Raw genomic sequence first — 26738 nt, 5'->3', positions numbered from 1 at the left:
TGACAGAAACTCCTTAAAGGAGAAAACCAACTCTCACACAGTAAAGGTGTCCAAGTGTCTGCTGGTTGATTGACAGCTGTGTGGTCCCTGTCCTCTAAGCTGATTGGTGTCTCCTAGGTGATGTCCGTCCCACCCTGACGGTGTTGCCCCCCTCCAGTGTGGAGCTGCAGAAGGGGAAGGCCACGCTCATGTGCCTGGCCAACAAGGGCTTCCCCTCAGACTGGAGTCTGGCCTGGAAGGTGGACGGCAGCAGCAGCAGCTGGGAGGAGAGCAGGAGCCCCGGGGTGCTGGAGAAGGACGGCAAATACAGCTGGAGCAGCACCCTGAGGCTCCCTGCAGACCAGTGGGAGAAGGTGGGCTCTGTGACCTGTGAGGCCACCCAGGGCTCCCAGACTCCGCTCTCAGAGACACTGAGGAGAGACCAGTGTTCCCAGTCCTGACCTGACTCACTGGGACTCTGCTGCTGGTTTCACTCTGATACTGATCTCAGTCTGCTCTCTGCATCTCTTACCTTTCTATCTCGTTCTTTCCCTCACTGTCTAAATACAAGTTTCATTGATAAAGTTTTGTTGCCTTCTAAATATTTTATTATTTCAACACAATAAAGAACCTTTCATCAAATCAGTTGTATCCATGTCTGTTATTTTAAAAGAAACCAATGTTGATGTCTTAATAGTTCCATAAGTCTAGAAAGATTTTAAATCAACTCAATTTGAAGATTTTAAAATGTCCTGGATATGTCTTGTGAAATAAATTATAAGTTAATATAATGCCATTGTTAGTATACCTCATTTTTAAAACAAAAAGTTATCAGATAATCATGAAAGTCACCCAGGAAAAAGTAATATAATTTATTCTAGACTCTTTAAACCTTTTGTGACAGCAGAAACTGCTTCATTGGAGTATTTGTACATTTCTTTTGTCACAAAGCTGATTATGTTTATATTTTAGGAAGATCAGATATACTATGTATCTCATCAATTATGTGTAAACGTCTGGATGCAGTGCAGCCCTCTCTCTGGCTGACTCTCCACTCTGCTGCAGCTTTGCTCCTCTCCCGTCTGCTTTAGTTAACTACTCTGCTCCTATCAACCTTTACAACACCCTCAGAAACATATTCCACTCATACACATCACACAATAATGACTTTACTAATATCCAAAGCCCATACATTAGTTAAAGTTAAACCTTTAATTTGGTTTAATTTGATTAAGTAAATAGATTTTGTGAAACTTGATGATGATGTGTCTCCATTTTGTTGTGGCCACTTGAATCAGTAAAATTCAAGTGATTCATAACTGTTTGTGTGTGTGTGTGTGTGTGTGTGTGTGTGTGTGTGTGTGTGTGTGTGTGTGTGTGTGTGTGTGTGTGTGTGTGTCCTCAGTGAAGTGTATCAGTCTCTGCAGTAGCTTCCAGCTGCAGCAGTCAGTTCAGTTTCTGTTCAGTCTGACTGAGGGAGGTTTTTGTACGACGCTTTTTCACTGTGTGAACAACCACTGACTGTTGATGTAATGTGCACTCTGACAGTAGTAAACTGCTGCATCTTCAGTCTGGACTCCACTGATGGTCAGAGTGAAGTCAGAGTTTGATCCACTGCCTGTAAAACGATCTGGAATCCCTGATTGTCGAGTGCTAGTATAGTAAATGAGCAGTTTAGGAGTTTCTCCATCTCTCTGTTGGTACCAGGCTAAATAGTGGTATGGGCTAGAAAAATAAACATCCTGACTGGTCCTACAGCTGATGGAGACGGAGCCTCCCAGAGCAGAGCTCACTGCTCCAGGCTGAGTCACTGTGACCTGACCTCTGGACTCTGAGGATACAGAGACAAAAACAATAAAGCAGCGTCACGGTTTAGTCGGCTTCATTTCAGAGGGACGGATGTTGATAGAGGAGAGGAGTTTGATTCTCTGGACTTTACCTGTGAAGCAGCAGCAGAGGAGAGTCCAGATGAGGACGGAGATCAAAGTCATGTTTTTGATGAGGAGGATTTCTGTGTCTTCTGTTGTCATGAAGGACAGCTGTCAGTCATCCAGTGTTCAACTCTCAGGACTATAAACTCTCCCAGAGCACTGGAGCATGGTGCTGCTGATGCAAAGTGGCTCTCTATGGAAATGCTCTGACTGACTCCAACAGGGACAGGGTGTTTAACGTACAACACTTATTGTGGAAACATGTAAAAGAAAGGTTAAGGCCAGAAATGTTTGACGTTGTCTAACATACCAACACTTTTAAGGGGGTGCAGGTTTAAATGCATTTTGGTATTTTTCATTAAAATGTTATCAGATCTTTGTAAAGAGAGTAAAGCCACTTTTCAGCTGGGATGACGAGTCATGGTAAAAAATATTATTGTTTTGAGAAGGATGGAAATTCTTCTATTTTTAAATCTCAGCCATACATATATAAACAAAAAGGATTCAGTTTCTCCATCATGCATTTATACATGATAGAAAAATGGTACAGTTGTAATAATAGTTTTGAATGTTTGTTGAAACATTAGTTTAGTGGATTCCAACAAGGGTGAAATATCAAGTCAGTCAGTAAAGGTTTAAACAACAAGAAAAAAGAGATATAGATATGTAGATATATATACACATATGAATGACAAATCAACAACAGACCCAGATTTTAAAAGGTCAGAGACAGAGGGAGAGAAGCCCAGATCATCCTCCAGTCTGTTACACTAAAACACATCTGTCCAGATGTGGTAATCTACAAGAGAATCAACACACTGGTTTCTGTTCAACATGTGTATCAGTGATGCTGGGATTGAAACAGACTTTGTTTTACTTGTTGATCAGAGATCTGTGCACGGTGCACAGGAGGGATCTGATGAGCTGTCTGATCATTTACAAATGTTAAGGAGGGGATTTCCATATTTCATATATTCAGGGGAAGTCCCTCACTGTGATTATGCGCCTGCATTACAAAGTGTGGAATAGACTTTTCTGTACATTTAAGAGGGAAGTGATATGAACCAGAAAACATGCTTTAATTCCTGATACGATTATGGTCTACAAGAGGGGAAACTAATTGTATTATATTGTTAAATGAAATGTAATCTGCATACAAACAGATTGTATTGTGGTGGACTCTGAACACATGCTTGATACTGACGCTGACGATGTATTAATCCATTCAGCTGAGGGATCAGTGAGAAATATAAAGAGGTAAAGGACATTAATGTCTTGTACATCATTGTTTTAGGAAAACAATTGAAGTTAATGTATTTTCAAAGATGAAAAGTGTAGTATGTTATATTTGTGTGTGTGTGTGTGTGTGTGTGTGTGTGTGTGTGTGTGTGTGTGTGTGTGTGTGTGTGTGTCCTCAGTGAAGTGTATCAGTCTCTGCAGTAGCTTCCAGCTGCAGCAGTCAGTTCAGTTTCTGTTCAGTCTGACTGAGGGAGGTTTTTGTACGACGCTTTTTCACTGTGTGAACACATTCTGGCTGTTGATGTAGTGATAACTCAGACAGTAGTAAACTGCTGCATCTTCAGTCTGGACTCCACTGATGGTCAGAGTGAAGTCAGAGTTTGATCCACTGCCTGTAAAACGATCTGGAATCCCTGATTGTCGAGTGCTAGCACCATAAATGAGCAGTTTAGGAGTTTCTCCATCTCTCTGTTGGTACCAGTGTAGATAGTTCCCACCATAAACATCCTGACTGGTCCTACAGCTGATGGAGACGGAGCCTCCCAGAGCAGAGCTCACTGCTCCAGGCTGAGTCACTGTGACCTGGCCTCTGGACTCTGAGGACACAGAGACAAAAACATAAAGCAGCGTCACGGTTTAGTCGGCTTCATTTCAGAGGGACGGATGTTGATAGAGGAGAGGAGTTTGATTCTCTGGACTTTACCTGTGAAGCAGCAGCAGAGGAGAGTCCAGATGAGGACGGAGATCAAAGTCATGTTTTTGATGAGGAGGATTTCTGTGTCTTCTGTTGTCATGAAGGACAGCTGTCAGTCATCCAGTGTTCAACTCTCAGGACTATAAACTCTCCCAGAGCACTGGAGCATGGTGCTGCTGATGCAAAGTGGCTCTCTATGGAAATGCTCTGACTGACTCCAACAGGGACTTGGATTACTCTGATGATGCTGTTCATCAATGGATCAATCACTTGATCAGAGTATTGATTAGGAATATGTCACTGCTCATTTGTATGAGTCTTTGGTTTGAGTCCATAAACTATTTTAGGGGTACCAAATATATTAAGCACAAGTTTTACAATCCACCTACCCTCCATAGGTTTGCTTCTATAACAGACTAACGGTACTCAAACAACAATAAACACAAGATCACTCATTCAGTGTTAACTTACATTTTATTTATCGATGTACATGAATAATATCCCCTCTTTGAGGATAAAGGAGGGTTTAAAACTGTATGAATATATTTGCCAAAACTAGGAGGTCAGAGGGGGGGTCGAGGCTTAATATTAAGGGGACACTGGCCACCCCCCTCCTAGAAAAACTGATTCACTACAACAAAAATCAATTAAATCACTGTGGGACAGATTTAACTAAAAATTATTATTTTTCATTCATCAACATTCAACATGTTTTTGATAATTATTTACATTTGGGCCAAATTTATTGGTGACTTTTTCTTCAGAAATATTTCAAGTATTTTCACTGAAAGAGATATTGATGTTGTTAGTGGATAATTAACATTTCATTTCAAGTAAAGCTTAAATACATTTTCATAGTTTGTGAATCAGGTTTAAACATTTTGACCAGTTATGACATAAACTGGGTAAACTGGGAATGTGTTTTGGTGAGTTTGTTTGTGTCAAAGTCAGAGAGCCGTGTCTCTCTACAGTGAGAGGTTTTTGTACGGCGGCTCAATGACTTTGTATCACTGTGGTGGACTTTTGGTGGAGGAACCAGACTGGAATTTGGAAGTAAGTTTCTGCACAAAATAGTTAATACATTATTTTAAAGTAATGTTTTAAATTACATTTTTGAATGGGCAGATACATATGTTGTTTTATTGATGAAATGTATTCATGTTTTTATTTATCCTCCTTTATCATGGAGACTAACTCAGAGCAGATTCAATAAACATTTCAGTCAACTTAAATAACTTGATGATGAACACAAAACTTATATTCTACTTAAAATGTTTATTAAGGTTAGTCTTTAATGTTACACTATGAATATAATGTCATATATTGTTGCAAATTGTGTTTGAAATCTTCTGATCAGTTTGCTAAATAATGACTGAAATCTACATGAAGAACATTTAATTGTTGTCAGTTGATTATTTGTATTTGTTTGTTTCCACTAAATACTGTAAAGTAATGTATGGATAAGATTTTAGAATTTGTGAAACATATGACATTTTATTCTCAGTGTAGTTTGATATATATCAGCTCATTGTGTAGATGATTCTCTCTGTGCTGATTTGCATGAGAGGCTTCTTAAAGGGAAGTGAAACAATGTGTGAGTGAGTGACTGGTGGAGCAGAAAAACCATCTGACAGAAACTCCTTAAAGGAGAAAACCAACTCTCACACAGTAAAGGTGTCCAAGTGTCTGCTGGTTGATTGACAGCTGTGTGGTCCCTGTCCTCTAATCTGATTGGTGTCTCCTAGGTGATGTCCGTCCCACCCTGACGGTGCTGCCCCCCTCCAGTGAGGAGCTGCAGAAGGGGATGGCCACGCTCATGTGCCTGGCCAACAAGGGCTTCCCCTCAGACTGGAGTCTGGCCTGGAAGGTGGACGGCAGCAGCAGCAGCAGCAGATGGGAGGAGAGCAGGAGCCCCGGGGTGCTGGAGAAGGACGGCAAATACAGCTGGAGCAGCACCCTGAGGCTCCCTGCAGACCAGTGGGAGAAGGTGGGCTCTGTGACCTGTGAGGCCACCCAGGGCTCCCAGACTCCGCTCTCAGAGACACTGAGGAGAGACCAGTGTTCCCAGTCCCTGACCTGACTCACTGGGACTCTGCTACTGGTTTCACTCCGATACTGATCCCAGTCTGCAACTCTCTCTCTGTTTATCTCTTCCCCTCACTCACTGTCTAATTACATGTTTCATTGACATGTTGCATGTTTTAATTTTGATTATTTTAACACAATAAAGTACTTTTCGTCAAATCAGTTGTTTGCATGTCTGTTATTGTAAAATAAACAGATATGTCTGTCTTAATAGTTCCATACATCTAGAAATGTTAAACTCAACTGAGCTTAATGTAAAACTTCCTGGAAATTTCTCAAAATAAATAAATACATAAGGTAATATATTAGCATGTTTAATATATTTTAAAAACACTAATCAGAAAATCAATAATGTGACCCAATGTGACCCAAACTAGAGAGAAGTAACTCCATCATTTATTCAAAATTCTGTAAAGCTTATGTGACTTTAGAAAGTGCTTCATTGGAGTAATTTTAATTTCTTTTGTAGGAAAGCTGATTATTTCAATATTTTTTAGGAAATTCAGATATACTATGTATCTCATAAATGAAGCGTTTACTATGTTGAATTGTTTTTAGATGTGTCTATAGAGTATAATGAATCTGGGTAAACTGCAGAGCCTGAGAAGAAATATTTGCATTTGAATTATAAAGTAGGATATCATCAGCATATTATAGCATTGAAAATAGTATTATCAGCTGTGTGATCTCAAAATATCACATTACATATGCATTTCACTATCAACACAAGTTCATTAAAAACATTTCATGTCTGAAGGTGTGTTGGAAAATAAATTACATAGATTTCAAATTGTATTTGAATGTGATTAATTTACTTACACTTACTTAAAATGGAAATACGTATTTGATTTCACAGCTAAACAAATTGGTGTTGGCTTTTTTAACTTATCTACTTTTCAAATGTAGTTTGATCTGATTTTAAATACACTGTTAACTACACGTTTTCAACAAGATTACTATTATAGCTTACTACAGTATGAGCAGTATTTCCTTACATTATTCTGTTATGTAGACTTCAGTGTCAGTCAAACTTCTAAAGTGTCTCCGTTTCTGTAGGTTTCTGCAGCTGTTCTTTCAGATCAGTTCCTTTACAGCTGAGGAGGTTTTTGTACGACGTTGTATCACTGTGTGAACGGGAAGCTGTAACCCTGCTGACAGTAATAATCTCCTGCATCTTCAGTCTGAACTCCACTGATAGTCAGAGTGAAGTCAGTTCCAGACTGAGTCCCACTGAAACGATCTGAAACTCCAGACTGACGGCTTGTAGCATAATAAATCAAGAGTTTAGGAGATTGTCCAGGTTTCTGAAGGTACCAGTGAAGGTCATTACTAATTCCTGAACTGGCTTTACATCTGATAGAGACAGACTGTCCTGGAGCAACAGACTGAGATCCAGGAGACTGAGTCAGGATGATTTCTCCTGATGAACCTGGAAAACATGAAAAAGAGCAGAAGGGTTATTGAGACAAATCCAGCTTGGAGAAAGATGATCAACATCCAAACAGAAGAGTCTCATTTCTTTAACATGGAGAAGAGATGGAAGAAGGTAAATGCTGCTTGTTCCAGTGTTTCTCCATCACAGCAGAACATCACTGAGGTGAACCTGGTTGCATCCTGAAGCAAAGTTTTCAGAAGAGAGTCTCACCCTGAACAAGGAGCCCCAGGGTGGCCAGCAGTAGAATCAGTGACATCATCATCATGCTGCCGGCGTGTCAGTGTCTCTGAAAGTCCTGGACAGTCACTGATCAACACTGGCCTCTTAACGGCTGGGAGCAGAGAGGCAGGACACATATGCAAACACACAGAGTCAGTGAACTGTAGCTGTCCTCAACATGTCATGCTGTTTCCCCTTTTACTTTGACTAATTCCATGTTTCACTACATAATGGGCTACGGATGAACGGTCAAATCTTGTCATAAAAACTTCATTTAGTTTCCACCAAGCAAGTACAGAAAGTCAATTCTGTTTGTGGGTATTTTTACATCTATAGTTTGTTTTTTACTACAGGAGGTTACCGAGGTACCAGATATCTATTCAATGCACTCCTGAGTGTGGGATGACAGGATTCATAGCAGGAAATTGGTTGTGATAATGTTTATTCATTCTGCAGATAATCATTTAGTGGATGATTGAGACAATGGATTCTGTTTCACCGTACTGTATTTCTTTTAGCCAGGGAATCTACTTTAATTGAAATACTTAATTTCAGTTTGGTAAAAAGGTGAACTCCAAAGTCTATAATTGATACTTTTTAAAAATTGAAAAGGGGAGAACAGACAGACAGAAGAGTTGCTTTAATTACTGATCACATGATGGACATAAAGAAGAGAACATGTTCTGTCATGTAGAATTGAGAAATCATCGGCGTACAGGCTGTTTGACGCTGGTGTCACTCTGAAAAGATGCTTGAAATGCATTTCCTATTTATTATTACATTTCAATTATTACAGTTTTCCTATGATTCTGTTGACCTTGTTGACTTTTGACTTGTTCATTGTTAAACTTTGGCCCACTATGCCTCGAGCTAAGATGAGGATGATCATTTATACATTTCTTTCATCTATTTAGACTGTTGTTACTCCATTTCTACTTGTCTTTCACGTCCATGAACCACTAACAACAGGTCCAGAGGGTTGTTCAGAGGCTTTTTACCAGGTCCTTGAAGAGGTCGCATATCACATCTGTCTCGATTTTTGTCACTGGCTCCCGAGTAAATTAAGAATCAATTTCAAGATCCCTGTTATCAGATTTAGAGCCCTACATGGTCAGGCACCCTCCAATATCAATGAGATTATACAGGCCTATATAACGAGGAGGTCCTAAAAGTCTCCATCGGGGTTTTTTTTCTTTTTTTTCTCACTCCAGACTTATAAGTGAAGTTGACTGTGGCTTTGAAGTCAGGAGTTTTGATCTTTGGGAGTCTCTCCAGTTGGACGTAAGTGGATACTGTGAAAACCGTTGATAGGGAACAAACGGTTTAGTGTGGCTTTTGTAGTTTAGCATTTTTTAATTGTGTATTGGTTTTATGTTTTATTGAAAAGCATATTTGAAGTGTTTTATAAGAATCTTCCCTTACTTCCAAGATGAAAAGCGCTACTTTTAGTGGGGATAAAGGATATCATTGGTTAAAAAATAAGTGTGTGTGTGTGTGTGTGTATGTGTGTGTGTGTGTGTGTGTGTGTGTGTGTGTGTGTGTGTTCTCAGTGAAGTGTATCAGTCTCTGCAGTAGCTTCCAGCTGCAGCAGTCAGTTCAGTTTCTGTTCAGTCTGACTGAGGGAGGTTTTTGTACGACGCTTTTTCACTGTGTGAACACACCACTGACTGTTGATTTCATGTCCACTCTGACAGTAGTAAACTGCTGCATCTTCAGTCTGGACTCCACTGATGGTCAGAGTGAAGTCAGAGTTTGATCCACTGCCTGTAAAACGATCTGGAATCCCTGATTGTCGAGTGCTAGCACTAGTAAATGAGCAGTTTAGGAGTTTCTCCATCTCTCTGTTGGTACCAGGCTAATCTGTGGTAGCTGCTATAAGTATAAACATTCTGACTGGTCCTACAGCTGATGGAGACGGAGCCTCCCAGAGCAGAGCTCACTGCTCCAGGCTGAGTCACTGTGACCTGACCTCTGGACTCTGAGGACACAGAGACAAAAACATAAAGCAGCGTCACGGTTTAGTCGGCTTCATTTCAGAGGGACGGATGTTGATAGAGGAGAGGAGTTTGATTCTCTGGACTTTACCTGTGAAGCAGCAGCAGAGGAGAGTCCAGATGAGGACGGAGATCAAAGTCATGTTTTTGATGAGGAGGATTTCTGTGTCTTCTGTTGTCATGAAGGACAGCTGTCAGTCATCCAGTGTTCAACTCTCAGGACTATAAACTCTCCCAGAGCACTGGAGCATGGTGCTGCTGATGCAAAGTGGCTCTCTATGGAAATGCTCTGACTGACTCCAACAGGGACTTGGATTACTCTGATGATGCTGTTCATCAATGGATCAATCACTTGATCAGAGTATTGATTAGGATGTTTCAGTAACACTTTGACTTCTTGACAAATCTTTCAAAATGTTTGATTTAGGCTTCCCAGGACCAGCTGGAACTTATACAAGAAGTATTTTATTCCCTATGCCGTACAGGCATTAAACACAGAATGACTGCATCGGGGAACTTGGGATTTGCTCTGTTGCTCTATTATCTATAGAAATGATCTGCTGGTACTTGCCCCGTTGAAGTATTGTATATTGTATATTGTATTTTGTATACTCTGTATGTTTTAATTGATCAACACTGGCCTCTTAACGGCTGGGAGCAGAGAGGCAGGACACATATGCAAACACACAGAGTCAGTGAACTGTAGCTGTCCTCAACATGTCATGCTGTTTCCCCCTCAGTGCTGACAGCATGGACCTACATATTTACATATTCACATGGAGAGGATATTGAAAAGTCTGGTAGTAAACTAATCCTGTGACTTGTGGACAGTTTTGTTCTATCTTTCCAGTTCGGTAATATGGTCTCAGTGATTAGTAATATTAATATTAATGCAGGTATGACATGTTTGGGTGTTTGTAATGTGAAGATTTCACAAAGTAAAGCAGTAATGAGTCTTTATAGAAGGCTGAGGCCAGTGTTGTAGTACTCAATATCAGTCTTGGTCTCAAGACCCCTCTTTGAAGGTGTCGGTCTCGTCTCAGAATCTGACGCATTTTTACTCTGTCTTGTCTTGTCTCAGAGCTTTGGATCCAATTACATGATCTTCCTCAGCAGACGGAGTTGACCCAGTTCTCATGGAATATTTTAACTTCTAAGCCAACGTGGACAAGAAGTCTCACAAATGCTGAGAGGAATGGGAATTTAAAAATACATATTTTAATAACATCTGCTGAGGAAGATGATGTGATATGATTGGAAGCTCAACAACAGCTAATGGATGGACGTAGTGAAGAGATTATTTTGCTGTTTCCAAAGTGAAGAATTCACTTTTGGTCTCAGTGTATTTGTTGGGTTTTTGAGCTGCATGTAAGAGAAAATGTTTTTACACATACTTCATATAGATGCAGGCATATGATTTCTGTATTATTATTTTTATAATTACCAAGTTGCTTAAATGATTCAACAATTCACACAACACAAGTTCAGGTGATTAGTTAACACATCCATCTCCATCTGGTTTTTTATAACAACTGTGACGTCGTCTGCATAGTCCATGGCAGTAACTTTGGGCGTGAGCCCAGCGTGTGTACCAGATATGAGACTATCTGAGTTAATGGTTGTAATAAGGGGGCTGATGACCAGGATGTATAAAGCAGCACTCAGAGGACAGCCCTGTTTCACCCCTCACTCTACATTAAAGGGCTCTGTTAAAACACCGTTTACATTGACACGCACTCTAGATTTAACATACAGACATCTGATCAAATGAATAAAAGTTTCTGGAAAGAAGACTCCATTACAGCCCATAGATAGTCTCTGGAAATATAATCAAAGGCTTTTTTCATCAGATTTATTTATCATTTCTCTCAACGTGTAGAGATTGTTCTACATTAAACTGCCTTATATGGCCATTTGTTCTTCTTCTAATATATCATTTAATCTATTCATAATTACATTGGCTAATATTTTATAATCAGTGTTCATTATAGTCAGATGTCTATAGTTATCAATGTCATCTTCATCACCTTTCTTATAAAGTAGACACATTCCACCCTGATAAAAGGATTCCCCCATACAGCCAGTGTTCAGACCTCCGTTATACATCTCTGTAAGGAGGTTTGATACTTCATGGATATTTAACTGATAAACTCTGTAGACAGACCATCAGGGCCGGGACTTTTACCCACATTAAGTTGTTTGATGGCCTGCAAAACTTCATCCCTTCTTATGTTTCCCACAACCTCTGAAAAGTTTAGAGAGCTGTATGAGGGAAGCTTATCTAATAAAATGTTTACACAGCCAGAATCTATTTCTATTTGTTCATAAGCATCTGCACATAATTCTCTGATCACTTGTCTTTTCTGTTTTTCATCAAACACTACATCACCGTCCTGTTTCTTTATGGATTTAATACATTTACTTAGAATTTGCTGTTGTCCCGCTTTAAGGGTGTGTATTAAGTTTCCTCTGTTATCTATATTTGTTTGTTTATAAGTGTTGTATAATATTTCATAATTAAAGTTATCTATTTGTGCTTTTAATTCCAACATGACCTCATCATCAGAGTTTGATCTTTTCTTCATCTGTTTGAAGTTAACACTGATATCAACATCCCATCATTGAATTACTAAAGTTAACCCTACAAGTCCCTGCTTAAAAGCAGTACACCACCATTAAAAACAATCCACGTTTGGGACAATGATGGCATTGATCCATTAAAAGGATGTTTTTACTGCACTAACTTGGACCTCTTCCATAGCTTGGACTTAGAAGAAGAAACAGACACTATTACTGATTATGTAACATTTTGTAGAGATAACGTGTTAACTCAGAAGTCTATAACTTTTTAATACATTTTATATTTCCAAGGAAATTAAAGAGTGTGTAGTCTGTAGAAAAATAGCATTTAAAAATGGAGATATTGTGGCCATGAGGAATATCCAAAAAAAAACATAAACAGCAAATAAGGAAAGGCAAGGAGGAAGGAGAAGGAGACATTTGAAACCCACTGCTCCACTATGAATATGAATAAAATGTGGGATTCCATGAAATTTATGACAAACCTGGCCCCGGCTAAAACATGTCTTAGTGTTCTTAATGAGGGGAAAAAGCTGATGAATGAAATAACTTTTATGCAAGGTTTTGATTAGCTGAGTTCTAGTAGGATAAAATAGAGGCTCTAGACTCATTACCTGCACTGAATCCCCCAAAAATCACTATTGACCAGCATGTTGGACAGAGTCTTTTCTCACCCACCTGCCCTAGGAAGGCTGCTGGACCAGACGGCATTTCTGGGTCTCTGCTGAAATGATGCAGCGTAGAGCTGCAGAGGCCTTGTGTCCTATTTACCAAAAGTCTCTGGACTCGCATGTTGTTCCTTCCACTTGGAAAAGCTCTATTATTATTCCTGTTCCTAAAAAGGTATGCTGTAAGGATTATAATGAATACCAGCCAGTTGTTTTGAGAACATCATTATCAACCTATTGAAAACAGATGTCATTTGTTCATTAGATCTTTTTCAGTTTGCATTTAGGGGCAAAAGAGGTACAGATGACGCAGTCACTGCCACGGTACATTTGATATCTAAGTATTTAGAGGACAGTACCTCATATGAACGTGTTTTATTTGTAGATTTCAGTTCAGCATTTAATACGGTACAGCAACACCTATTCATTAAAAAGCTGAATGACCTTAATGTCCATCCCTCATTATTAGGTGGTACCACTGGTTTCTAACGAATGGTAAACAGCAGGTCAGTGTTAATGGTACTCTCTCAGAGTGGAGAACTTGAAGCACCGGAGCCCCCCAGGGTTGGTCAGTTCACCTGTCCTTTTTACCCTTTACACAGATGAGTATAGAAGCTAGAATCCCAACAACTATATCATTACATCTTCTGATGATACTGCCATCCTAGCTTTAATAAAAAAGGACAGTGATCTATCTAACTACCTTTCAGAGATTCAGAGGTTTGTAAAATGGTGTTCAATAACATCTATGGATGTTTTTCACACACATTGTGGAACAAAAAGTTAATATCTTATCTTATAGTCTTACAGTGCTTGTGTGTGTGTGTGTGTGTGTGTGTGTGTGTGTGTCCTCAGTGAAGTGTATCAGTCTCTGCAGTAGCTTCCAGCTGCAGCAGTCAGTTCAGTTTCTGTTCAGTCTGACTGAGGGAGGTTTTTGTACGACGCTTTTTCACTGTGTGAACACATACTGACTGTTGATATAGTGAAAACTCTGACAGTAGTAAACTGCTGCATCTTCAGTCTGGACTCCACTGATGGTCAGAGTGAAGTCAGAGTTTGATCCACTGCCTGTAAAACGATCTGGAATCCCTGATTGTCGAGTGCTAGCATAGTAAATGAGCAGTTTAGGAGTTTCTCCATCTCTCTGTTGGTACCAGGCTAAACCGTGGTGCCGCTCCAAACATAAACATCCTGACTGGTCCTACAGCTGATGGAGACGGAGCCTCCCAGAGCAGAGCTCACTGCTCCAGGCTGAGTCACTGTGACCTGGCCTCTGGACTCTGAGGATACAGAGACAAAAACATAAAGCAGCGTCACGGTTTAGTCGGCTTCATTTCAGAGGGACGGATGTTGATAGAGGAGAGGAGTTTGATTCTCTGGACTTTACCTGTGAAGCAGCAGCAGAGGAGAGTCCAGATGAGGACGGAGATCAAAGTCATGTTTTTGATGAGGAGGATTTCTGTGTCTTCTGTTGTCATGAAGGACAGCTGTCAGTCATCCAGTGTTCAACTCTCAGGACTATAAACTCTCCCAGAGCACTGGAGCATGGTGCTGCTGATGCAAAGTGGCTCTCTATGGAAATGCTCTGACTGACTCCAACAGGGACTTGGATTACTCTGATGATGCTGTTCATCAATGGATCAATCACTTGATCAGAGTATTTATTAGGAAAATGTCACTGCTCATTTGTATGAGTCTTTGGTTTGAGTCCATAAACTATTTTAGGGGTACCAAATATATTAAGCACAAGTTTTACAATCCACCTACCCTCCATAGGTTTGCTTCTATAACAGACTAACGGTACTCAAACAACAATAAACACAAGATCACTCATTCAGTGTTAACTTACATTTTATTTATCGATGTACATGAATAATATCCCCTCTTTGAGGATAAAGGAGGGTTTAAAACTGTATGAATATATTTGCCAAAACTAGGAGGTCAGAGGGGGGGTCAAGGCTTAATATTAAGAGGACAATGGCCACCCCCCTCCTAGAAAAACTGATTCACTACAACAAAAATCAATTAAATCACTGTGGGACAGATTTAACCAAAAAATATTATTTTTCATTCAGCATCTACAATAAACTATAATATAATAATTATTTACATTTGGGCCAAATTTATTGGTGACTTTTTCTTCAGAAATATTTCAATTATTTTCACTGAAAGAGATATTGATGTTGTTAGTGGATAATTAACATTTCATTTCAAGTAAAACTTAAATACATTTTCATAGTTTGTGAATCAGGTTTAAACATTTTGACCAGTTATGACATAAACTGGGTAAACTGGGAATGTGTTTTGGTGAGTTTGTTTGTGTCAAAGTCAGAGAGCCGTGTCTCTCTACAGTGAGAGGTTTTTGTACGGCGGCTCAATGACTTTGTATCACTGTGGTTGACTTTTGGTGGAGGAACCAGACTGAATGTTGGAAGTAAGTTTCTGCACAAATACTAAAAACTATATTGTAAATATTGTAAAGTAATGTTTTAAATTCTGTTTACAGTCGATGAAATCTATATGTATTCACGTTTTTATGTCTCCTCCTTTATCGTGGAGACTAACTCAGAGCAGCTTCACTAAACATTTCTTTATACATTTCTGTCAAACTGAGATTTAAATGACTTGAAGTGTGGAAAAGATAAAACTGAAAAACTGTTCTACAAGATTCATTTTTCATTTTCCACATCAATGATAACTGTTTAAAACAAATGAAGATTCAGATATTCAAACAATTGAACAGAGAAAAGATAAAGATCGGTGTTTGAAAATGTGCAACATCTCTTTACTGTGTCATGTATTGTTTCAAAGTTTGAAAACTATTTGAACAGTTTGGTAATGATGATCAAAATCCACATGAAGAACATTTGATGTTGTCAGCTCATTTTCTGGATTTGTTTCTATTACACTAAATACTTTAAAGTCATGTATAGTTAGGTTGTTGATGGTTTAGATTTGGAGGTTTAAAGATTGGTCTTAATGTTAATGTTTTATTCTCAGTGTAGTTTGATATATATCAGCTCATTGTGTAGATGATTCTCTCTGTGCTGATTTGCATGAGAGGCTTCTTAAAGGGAAGTGAAACAATGTGTGAGTGAGTGACTGGTGGAGCAGAAAAACCATCTGACAGAAACTCCTTAAAGGAGAAAACCAACTCTCACACAGTAAAGGTGTCCAAGTGTCTGCTGGTTGATTGACAGCTGTGTGGTCCCTGTCCTCTAAGCTGATTGGTGTCTCCTAGGTGATGTCCGTCCCACCCTGACGGTGCTGCCCCCCTCCAGTGTGGAGCTGAAGAAGGGGGAGGCCACGCTCATGTGCCTGGCCAACAAGGGCTTCCCCTCAGACTGGAGTCTGGCCTGGAAGGTGGACGGCAGCAGCAGCAGCAGCAGCAGCAGCTGGGAGGAGAGCAGGAGCCCCGGGGTGCTGGAGAAGGACGGCAAATACAGCTGGAGCAGCACCCTGAGGCTCCCTGCAGACCAGTGGGAGAAGGTGGGCTCTGTGACCTGTGAGGCCACCCAGGGCTCCCAGACTCCGCTCTCAGAGACACTGAGGAGAGACCAGTGTTCCCAGTCCTGACCTGACTCACTGGAACTCTGCTGCTGGTTTCACTCTGATACTGATCTCAGTCTGCTCTCTGCATCTCTCTCTTTCTCTCTACAGATTCATCACAATTTGAAAGTTCATGTTTGTGTTCCTTGCAGTAATGCTGATATTCTCTGTATGTTAAAACAATAAAGACAAATGTATCAACTTAATGTCGTCCGAGCTTATTGATGCTAGAATGACTGCCGTCATGTGTTGCTTTCTTAAATGAACATATACAGTATCAATTAAATCCCCAGAGAGTTTTTCTCTGTAGCATTTCCATTAGATGATTCTTTTAGAAAGAACTGATGAGATGATGTAATGCAGGTCCCATCTGCTCGGTGCAGCCTGACAGTGTTTAGCTGTGGTGTCCTACAGCAGGTATGGAGCTGGTGTGAAAGGATGAAAGTCAAACTCTCGTCAGCACCACTGTTACTGCTCTCCTTGACAAAGTCAACGTGAGAGAAAGTCAACAGATTCTTTGGGTTTTTCTTACAACAATAATGGCCACCACTGTCATCTAATGTGTCTGATCTAAAGCAGGTAACAGGTAGATGGGAATTACCTGCTGTGCTGTGCACTTTGATACAGAAGTGGTTTTAGATCTTGTGGTAATCTGATCTCCTCAGTGTATAAGTTCATATCACATTAACGGTTTTAAAATATATAAATCACTTCTGTGAGTTATCACAAAAGTTTCGATAGGAACTATTTTGGCATTTATGTTTCTAGTAAAACTTTGTTCATCACAATGTGAGAAGAGTCTTAAGAGTCCACCACTGTTTGTTTCATTAGTGATATAAGTTGACACACGTTCTTCTCATCATATTCTGTTCAAAGTTCCCAAAACAAATCCTGTCTTCGGTCTGTCGTCATTACAGTCTGCTGCAGCCAAAGACTGGAACTATCTGCAAAAAAACACTGAAGCTGAAAAATGTTATCGTCATGTCAGCTTTTATCAACTCTGTTATGGACATTCTCTCTGATACATGCAGCTGTTTTCAGAACCACAAGCATTCCCTCACCATTATCTGTCTGCTGTTTACTGTTGCCCCGTGCATCTCTTTGTTGTCTTGCTGCTGCTGTTTTGCTCTGCATGTTGAATTAGTGCTTGTGTTTGTTGCTCGTGTTCTGTCGTCGTTTGACACGATGCTTGTGTGCTAGACTGTATGTCATTTATGTTATGCTTGCTGTGACTGTGTGGAAGTAGTGGAGGTGTTGGAAATGTTTGGATGTTTGCTGTCATCTTTTGAACTGACAATTTGACAATGAAATTAACATTTCTCTTATAGCCCTACACCCTCCCTTAAGAGGTTTTCACTTTTGCAAAGCTGCCATTGTAAATATATATGTGTTTTAAATGACTTACCTGGATAAATACAGGATGAAAAAAATAATAATTAAAAAACTCAGACAGATCTGTGTCCAGAATGAAACTAATAATAAAAATACGTTGTTTTGGTAACTGTAATGGGACTATTTTTACAAACTCTTTTAATTTAGTGTATTTCTGAAGTGAAGTTTAGTGAACGTAAACCGACTGTTTTCCCCCATACAGTAGACCTGGAATCCCTGATGCTTTTTGAGTTGACCCGTAAATGAGCAGTTTAGGAGCTTTCTCGGATTTCTGTTGGTACCAGTAAAAATCATGATAGCTCCCAACATAAACATCCTGACTGGTCCTACAGCTGATGGAGACGGAGCCTCCCAGAGCAGAGCTCACTGCTCCAGGCTGAGTCACTGTGACCTGACCTCTGGACTCTGAGGACACAGAGACAAAAACAATAAAGCAGCGTCACGGTTTAGTCGGCTTCATTTCAGAGGGACGGATGTTGATAGAGGAGAGGAGTTTGATTCTCTGGACTTTACCTGTGAAGCAGCAGCAGAGGAGAGTCCAGATGAGGACGGAGATCAAAGTCATGTTTTTGATGAGGAGGATTTCTGTGTCTTCTGTTGTCATGAAGGACAGCTGTCAGTCATCCAGTGTTCAACTCTCAGGACTATAAACTCTCCCAGAGCACTGGAGCATGGTGCTGCTGATGCAAAGTGGCTCTCTATGGAAATGCTCTGACTGACTCCAACAGGGACTTGTTAATAGTAATTGTATTTCACGTACAATTAGAAAGGTTAATGCCAGGAATGTGTGACATTGACAAACACATGTAACACTTTCGCGAGGGTTGTGTCCCCATGGGACCTTATTTCAGAATACAAACATGTAGCATATGGTTGTGAATGGGGAGAGATAAAAACATTTTTTTTGTAATCTTTTTTTATCCTGTTGGAAATAAACCATGGATTACACATATGGTGTTTTGTCAATTTAAAAGATAATTTTGTGAGTGAAGAAAGTCAGTTTGTTGTAGGTTTGTCTCAGTAGCCGAAGAAAGGACTACTGTAAAAACAAACCTGACATTTTTCCTAAAATGTGGAGAAAAAAGAGAAAAAAACTAAAAACTGATCACTTGTAAATGTTGCGGATTAAACATTAACACATCATAGTGACAACATGCCATTTTATATATATCTTTATCTTTAGTACTGAAACCTGTCTGTTGTCATGGTTTAGCAGTGATGCACATCTGTTGCCATGGTCACTGAGGTGAGAGAGGGAAGTGAAACGTTTAAAAAACAGTTTCATCCAATCAGACACTGAGTGTTCCCCAGTCCTGACCTGACTCACCGCTTTCACTCTGATCCTGATCACAGTCTGCACTCTGCAACTTTTTCTTTGATTCATCACAATTTGAAAGTTCATTTTCAGCAAAGGATGTCAAAAAACATGTTTTTGAAAGTTCCTTTTTTCAAGAATTAAAATGTCTGAAAATATGCATCAATATGAATTCAACGTATTAATAGCAAAGCTGAATCGGCCTATTTGTGAAAAAGAAAAAAATGATTTACACATTGAAGATACACTTACTATAGTATAGGTATTCAGGTAGGGGGTCCCTACATCATCTCTCTTTCAGCTAAGGGGTCCTTGGCCTAAAAAGCGTTGAAGACCCCTGTTCTATGGCCTTCGTTGTTTGTGTTTGTTCGTGTTTCACAGAAAGTTTAACCTGAGTCAGGCTGTACAACACAGATAGTAAACATATCCATACAGGGATAGTAGTAAACAGCTGTTAAAACATAAAATATATGACACACTGGTATCGGATCGGTACTCAGTGTCGGCCGATACGCAAGTTCAGGGTATCGGAATCTATATCGGAAGGTAAAAAATGGTATCGGACCCTCTCTGTAAATAACATAATAAGAAACATCAAATCAGTTGTGTCAATGTATATTATTACAAGATGTGATATGTTGCTGTCTTAATTAAAAAACAGAAGATTCATTAAATCCACAAAGACTTGGCCTAACCCTGGTAGCTCACCTGGTTATACATTTATAAATAATAATAATAAATGTAATCTAGTTGTGCGCCAAACGAAATGGACATGAACTTTTTTTTTTTAAACTGCAACTCTCAAAGCAGAATCTGGCAGATGTTCCGACTTTAGGGCTCAGAAATTCCCCCAGAAGGAGAGAGTTTTCATATTCAGGCTGTGATTTTTTTGCTGTCATAGGCGAACAGCGTGCCGTACTTAATGCACTCGACAAAGCCAACACATATGTTGTCACTGCCCACGACTTGTTAAAAATGGTTCCATACCTCCGACTTTCCTCCAAACTTGCTCAAAGATAGGCTAATTCTCCTGTTTTTATTTTTTTCTTAATATCTTCAAGCTCCATGTTGCACTTAAGCTACACCATACAGCCCAGCAGGCCCGGTGTGATGCTCCACCATACAGCCCAGCAGGCCCGGTGTGATGCTCCACCATACAGCCCAGCAGGCCCGGTGTGATGCTCCACCATACAGCCCAGCAGGCCCGGTGTGATGCTCCACCATACAGCCCAGCAGGCCCGGTGTGATGGGTGCGAGTGGAGGAGACGCTGCGCATGATTATGGCATAGCTTTCTCCCCACCCAATTAGGCAAATAAAGTAATGATTAAAAAAAATACAAATGCTTGATCAAGGGCCCGGCCCGGCCCGGCCCGGCCCGGCCCGACCCGACCCGTGGTCCAGTTCGGGGTCGGGCTCGGGAAGAGAATCTACACTCTGAGGCAGTATAATACAGTCAAACATATTTGACTTTTCTCAATAAAAGCATGTCAATAAACTCTACATGTCTGGCCCCTGATGTGATTCTCATTTTCAATGGTGGCCCTTAATGAAGTTGAGTTTGACACCCCTGACTTAACCCCTTACCTGTTCACCCATGTGCATGTGAATGTCATGCCCCCCCCCTTTCCTGTCTTCAGCTGTCCTATAAAATAAAGGCCAAAATAAAAAAGCCCCAGAAATATTTTTTATTCCACAATTCCACAAAGACTTGAGTTTTTCTCACACACTTATGACAGACTTAGGACTAAAACAATGGTCAGCTTATGGATGTTCCTCTGCGTAGTGTCTTTACAGATGTAACAGTGCTGCTCTCTTGTGGAATAGTTATAGTAGCACACATTTCCAGTTTTAGAGTCACTAATGTAGGCTTTTTCCTCCCGCTGTTATCCAGAGTACAGAGCAGAAAGAGACTATAGATAGATAGATAGATAGATAGATAGATAGATAGATAGATAGATAGATAGATAGATAGATAGAGAGAGAGAGAGAGAGAGGGAGAGAGAGAGGGAGAGAGAGAGGGAGAGAGAGAAAGAAAGAAAGATAGGGAGAGAGAGAGAGAGAGAGAGAGAGAGAGAGAGAGAGAGAGAGAGAGAGAGAGAGAGAGACACATAGAGAGAGAGAGACTGTACAACTTTTTTTAAACTGGCAGCAGCTTGGCCAGTAAACTACCGTTTATTTACAGTAAGCATACTGTTTTTAAAGAACAGTTACTGTTTTTTTTGTATTTTACAGTTTCTTACTGTACTATTTGAATTTACAGTGATGTAAATTACATTCGCAGATAGTGCTGTAATATTATTATTTTCTCCCAGAATGCATGGCCATTTACAGTAGCATCCTGTATACCATTAAAACAGTAAGATACTGTGAGATTCTAGCTGTGAATTTACATCAAAGGTTTGCAGTGTAGATAGATAGATAGATAGATAGATAGATAGATAGATAGATAGATAGATAGATAGATAGATAGATATACAGTAAAAAAAAAACAACACTCATGTCTTTTGCTTGCAAATAACTTTGTTTTCTTGTCATTTACAGTTATTTACATGAATCAACATGAAAAAAAAAAGTTGTCTTTTTCTCTCAGTTCAGGTAGTTCAGACAGGCAGAAGAACGGAGCTTTGTATTGGTCATTCAAAATAATGTTTCCTTCTGACGGTAAACATTTAAAATGTAATGAGTTTTACAGTAGTTGCCTAAAACTAGCCAAACCTCAACCTTAGAGGTGGCAGAGCAAGAAAACATTCACATGACAACTGTTTCTGGAAGACACTGACAAACAATGTCGCCCTGCTCTCAGCCTGTCTCTTAGAAATAACTTTTATACAGTTTATTATAACAGCAAATATGTTGTAAAAGTGACAGAATGATGCCTGGATTACATTTACGCCAACATAATGAGAAAACCTTGCTGATAGTGCATCTGCAAAACTTTCACTGACAATTTTACACTCTAAATTCGTAGCAATTAGAGCATGATCAAACTTTTTTTAAATTATGTTTATTGACGCTCACAGCACACAGTCAAAGCCCAAATCTGTGTGCTTTTATAACTTTACAGCATATTCATAAATAAGCTGAAGACATAAATTGAAAGTTGCTCACAATAGTATAAGTGGTGAATCCAAACGTGGGTCCCATAGGCCACACCCACTTTGACCAATCAGTACCCCACTGTGGGGGTGGCCTCAGCAGTGACCCTAGATGGTACCCTCCAAATTCCGTAAAAATCGGAGGAGCCGTTCATGAGATATAAACTTTTTGTACTTGTAGCGTAGGTGTTACTTATAGAGTTTAACACTCCACTGCTTAATTCTGATTGGTGCAGAGAAGTACATGACATCACCTTTTTTTTCCAATTGAGCCCTGTCCACTTCAAACTAGTGAGAAGTAGAAAAGTGTGTTTTCATAGGACCCCCCTTCACTCCTACAGTAGTAAGAAGCTGGTTGAGAGGGCCTGTACGGGTTTAGGGACATGACCGTGAGACTCACTCAACTCAAACTATGATCTTTTCCTATAACCTTTACCAAAGTACTTTCTGTTGCCTAAACCTAATCCACCCCAGGACTCAGACCCTCGGGTGTCAAAGTCCTGCACTTTGTAAACCAACCATCCACCTTTATGCTAATCAACAGCCATTAAATCCTTGTTTCAGTCATTTATTCAAGCAAAAATGCCCAAACAAACCCTATATAGAGTCTCAATTGTGAATATTTAATCATTGCAAACTGGATATCTTTCGGTTTTGGACAGTTAGTTGAACAAAAAAAAGACCTTTGACAACGTCAACTTAGACTCTGGAAAAAAAAAAAGGACGGACATTTTTTTCTCTCCACACAATTAAGGCAATAATCTGCTGATTAATCATAATGACAATAATTGATGCATAAAATATAAATGTAATCTCTAGGAGACAGGGTTGCCTGCCGATAGGGGAGTCAGAAAACGCTCACATGGGTCATACTTTGAAGGCAATGACAAACAACTTTGTATTCAGTTTGGAGAACTTGTTGGCCAATCCGTGTGCTCCTCTTCTGTCTGCCTCCTCCCTCTCTCTCTTCTGTCCTCCCTCACTGCTCGCTCTCCTGCTGCCGTCCGTCTTTGTTGATGACGTTTTTGAAGAGCGTGAGCAGCGGCCTCTGGCTGCGCTCGTCCCAGCTCTTCATGAAGCCGCCGTAGCGCTTGCTGGTCGGCGGGCTGCCCCAGCGGAAGTGCTTCATCTTGTACGTGCCGTCTTTCTTCTCGTGGACGTCGCCCGGGAGCTGGTCCTGCTCCTCTTCCGCCACCTCCTGCACCCTCTCCTCCTCTCCCTCCTTCTCCTCCATCGCTGTCATCTTATCTGCAAGTTCCCGCCTCCTCATCTCTTCGGGGAAAAGCTCGGCGGACTCTTCTTCCACGCCGTTGGAGGCGAAGACTTTGACCGGGCGGCGCTTTCGCCCAACGGGCTTCCCCCAGCGGAAGTGCTCCATGGAGTAGGAGCGCTTGGCCTGAGGAGAGGAGAGGAAGGAGGAGGAGGGAGATAAAAGAGAGAGGGGAGGCAGAGACTCAGTGTCTGGAGGAGGAGGCTGGAGGTGGGCATCACCCGGGATGACAGGCCTCTCGGCCGTGAGGGCGGAGCGACAGAGCTGGATACACTCCTGCAGGGGGAGACAGAAGATGTCAGAGGTGGAAGTAGTTTTCAGATCCTTTACTTAAGTAAAAGTAAAGTACTAATACCACACTGTAAAAACACTCTGTTACAAGAAAAAGTCCTGCATTGAAAATGTTACTTAAGTAAAAGTATGTAAGTATCATCAGGAAAATGTCTTTAAAGTCAGTGGTGTAGTCTAATGTATTGTAGTGGGTATACTGTACTGTATATAAATATATTGGCCTATATATATATGGGCCAGAATCTGCCTTTGGGCGAGGGCGGAGGGGGGGGGGGCATATCATAGTGGGGGGTCTGGGTGTCCTCCCCAATGGTTATTTTGAGCGTCAAACACTTCATTTCCTGCATTCGGATACACTTTTATGTACCAATTTACGGTGGAAATACTTTTATTTAGCCTATGCGAAAAAGAAAAACACAGATGGCAATGCAAAATATATCAAAAATGTAATAAAAAGTATGTTGTTGTGTGTCATTGGGCATTTTTAAGTGGGTATATGGAAATCCTGGAGTTTTCTTAGTGGGTATACTGCGTATACTTGCCTATCACGTAGACTACACCACTGCACAAAGTACTAGAGATGGTCCGATACAGTTTTTTGCTTACCGATACCGATTCCAATACCTGAACTTGCTTATCGGCCACAAGCATACTACTATCCTTGTGTGGATGTGATGTGATTCCTATCATTGTTGTCGGCCTGGCTAAGGTTAAACTCTTTGTGAAACATGAACAAAAACAAACAATGATGCCACAGAACTTTCTTTTATTATCCAATTTGACAGTCAGTCCTAACGGGAAAAGAACAGAAATAAACTACTTTTAAGTAGATTTTCTTCTGGACTAAATTATGTATTGGATGGGTGCATAAACTCCAGTACTTGCCGATACCAGTAGCCTATTTTAGGCGTTATCGGAGGCTTTTCCGAAACTGATATCTAGGCCTGGGTACTGAATTTGATACTTTTCAGGCACCAACTGAATTGCCTCTAAAGTATTGAGTACCTTAAGGAGTAAATCCCTATCAGTGTCAGTGAGCCAATCAGCATGCAGCATGTTTCTACCAAGATCTCATAATGTCTGTGATTGGCTGTCTAATGTTACATGTCGAAGAGACACGCAGGAAAAACTCTATGGTACACAGAGACAGGCTCACGTAGTAGGAGCTGAAAAAATAAATAAAAAGATTTGTGAGTGTGTGTGTGTGTGTGTGTGTGTGTGTGTGTGTGTGTGTGTGTGTTTTACCAGTATGCTGCTCTCAGAGTTCACCTCCTGACAGCTCGGAAGTTCCCAGCACTGGCTGGCAGCTCCTCTGGCCACGCCCACCATCGCCACTGCGACCAATAGCCACGCAGGACACATTCCCCTGCCGGGCCAATCAGAGACAGCGACACTTATACAACAGAGATTTTTATTACTGTGATCTGTTTGAGTTTGATTGCTCTAAATTGTGAGGAAGGTGTGTTGTTCACCATCAAGCCTCATGTTCTCTCCATCTGACAACATGTACAACCAGGGACGGGCACAGACACTTTGGAGGACAGGGGCTCATGGGAAGGGCAAATAATGAATAAATCATTATTTATTTTTGAAAAAAATGTAAACAAAACGTTAAATATATTAACACAAATCTGACGACCTTGCCAATTTATTTTAATTCCCTCACAATCATGAAATTGTTTAATACTCAACAGATTTCTACAAAAATAATCAGTTCACAGAAAGACCATGGTCTTCTTTAGTACTCACTGGCAGGGGACGTGCACAGACATTTTGGGCGGCAGGGGCTCAATCAGGGGTGTCGGACTGGGGGGGAAAAGGGGGACTGAGTACCCAGGGCCCTCATGTGAGGAGGACCCAAAAAGATGCTAGAATGAATAGCTGTGGATGTGGAGGGGCCCATAGACAATGCCTTTCTACAGGGCCCAGAATTTGCTGCTATACGCCCCTGGGCTCAATAGTTAATAAAGAATTATTTATTTGAAATTTAAACAAAAAGTTAAATATATGAACACAACTCTGACTATACCTTACCAATTTATTTCAATTCCCTTACCGTTTGTTCAACATATTTCATAAATACACAACAAAAATAATCAGTTCATAAACAGATACTTTTTAGTATTCAACAGGATAATCGCAAACAGCAAAGGAGACTCTGCCACAGTGTGCATGTTTTCTACGTGACTAGTTTCAAGTATATATTTAGAATACGTGACTGCATCAAGGAGAGGGACATAGTTTGGTTGATTTTGCCAATGGCAATACATCATTTGAATTGTTTATTGGAATAAATAAGACTTCTAAAAATCTTGTTGAAAAATCTCAACAAAAATCTTCACACTAAAAGAGGGTGTTGCTGCAGTTTTGTTGATTTTACAGGAAAACCCACTGCACCAATAATGAAAAAAAACTGTTATTATTAGATGAGGAGCCTGTGTAATGCTGGACACTTTTTTCATGTTGTGATCAATTAAGAGAAGTTGGTCTAAGCCCAGCAGAAGAAAAAGGGCACTTTTTCTCGCGGAAGAAAAAAGGGCAGGTGCTCAAGCCCCGTTTGATGTCTATGCGTGCACGTCAAGGGCTGCAACTGACGATTATTTTCATAGTCGATTAATCTGTTGATTATTTTCTCGATTATTCGATTAGTTGTTTGGTCTATAAAATAAAAAAGATTTCTACCGTAATGTTGACATTTCTTTCTGTTAAAATAGATTCTATAAAATGAGTATCGAAGTCAAGGCATTGGTATCGGTACAGGTAGCGAAAATGTTTGAACGATACCCAGACCTAGCTGGTTGGTCTATAAAATGTCAGAAAAATGGTGAAAAATGGTGAAAAATGGTGAAAAATGCGGATCAGTGTTTCCCAAAAGCCCAAGATGACATCCTCAAATGTCTTGTTTTGTTCCACAACTCAAATATATTCAGTTTACTGTCACAGAGGAGAGAAGAAACTAGAAAGTATTCACATTTAAGAGGCTGGAAACAGAGAATATTGA

At 40.3% G+C, this 26738-nt stretch overlaps 1 protein-coding gene, 4 pseudogenes and 3 gene segments (V, D, J or C); 3 read left to right on the top strand and 5 right to left on the bottom strand.

Moving 5' to 3' along the window:
• The window catches only part of LOC144529260 (Ig kappa-b4 chain C region-like), a 128202-nt gene extending 127581 nt beyond the window's left edge, over positions 1–621 (top strand). Inside the window, 1 exon segment of the C gene segment in view lies at positions 118–621. Coding sequence covers positions 118–440 — 323 coding nt within the window.
• An 857-nt stretch (positions 622–1478) lies between these two features.
• On the bottom strand, positions 1479–2009 carry LOC144529258 (immunoglobulin kappa variable 4-1 pseudogene; annotated as a pseudogene).
• Positions 2010–3252: 1243 nt separating this feature from the next.
• LOC144528538 (Ig kappa chain V region K-25-like) lies at positions 3253–3979 on the bottom strand. The segment is given in 2 exon segments: positions 3253–3745; positions 3853–3979. Coding segments are annotated over 2 exon segments (414 nt in total).
• A 1668-nt stretch (positions 3980–5647) lies between these two features.
• On the top strand, positions 5648–6090 carry LOC144528540 (Ig kappa-b4 chain C region pseudogene; annotated as a pseudogene).
• On the bottom strand, positions 5744–7681 carry LOC144528539 (immunoglobulin kappa variable 6D-21-like). The segment is given in 2 exon segments: positions 5744–7357; positions 7574–7681. Coding segments are annotated over 2 exon segments (363 nt in total).
• A 5503-nt stretch (positions 7682–13184) lies between these two features.
• On the bottom strand, positions 13185–18405 carry LOC144529257 (uncharacterized; annotated as a pseudogene). Its single transcript, XR_013502970.1, has 5 exons — positions 18279–18405; positions 17936–18170; positions 16082–16370; positions 14212–14314; positions 13185–14104 (listed from the first exon to the last, which is right to left on the bottom strand). The product of XR_013502970.1 is annotated as an uncharacterized LOC144529257 (transcript).
• LOC144528541 (Ig kappa-b4 chain C region pseudogene) lies at positions 15150–16579 on the top strand (annotated as a pseudogene). Its single transcript, XR_013502910.1, has 2 exons — positions 15150–15258; positions 16066–16579. The product of XR_013502910.1 is annotated as an Ig kappa-b4 chain C region pseudogene (transcript).
• Positions 18406–22728: 4323 nt separating the features above from the next.
• LOC144529326 (pro-opiomelanocortin-like) lies at positions 22729–26738 on the bottom strand. The gene is made up of 2 exons (XM_078268336.1): positions 24983–26738; positions 22729–23722 (listed from the first exon to the last, which is right to left on the bottom strand). The coding sequence occupies exons 1-2, from the start codon at positions 25097–25099 to the stop codon at positions 23156–23158; spliced, it is 684 nt and encodes a 227-aa protein (XP_078124462.1). The 5' UTR covers positions 25100–26738; the 3' UTR covers positions 22729–23155.

This window comes from Sander vitreus, chromosome 14 (assembly GCF_031162955.1).
Source record: "Sander vitreus isolate 19-12246 chromosome 14, sanVit1, whole genome shotgun sequence".
NCBI lineage: Eukaryota > Metazoa > Chordata > Actinopteri > Perciformes > Percidae > Sander > Sander vitreus.
The sequence above is the reverse complement of the archived record's forward strand: the minus strand, read 5'-3'. Positions and strand labels throughout refer to the sequence as shown.

Coding starts and splice junctions, on each gene's coding strand:
- LOC144529326 (XM_078268336.1), bottom strand. CDS start 25,099: ATGTGTCCTGCGTGGCTATTGGTCGCAGTGGCGATGGTGGGCGTGGCC. Junction 23,723..24,982: donor ACTCTGAGAGCAGCATACTG/GTAAAACACACA, acceptor CTCCCCCTGCAG/GAGTGTATCCAGCTCTGTCG.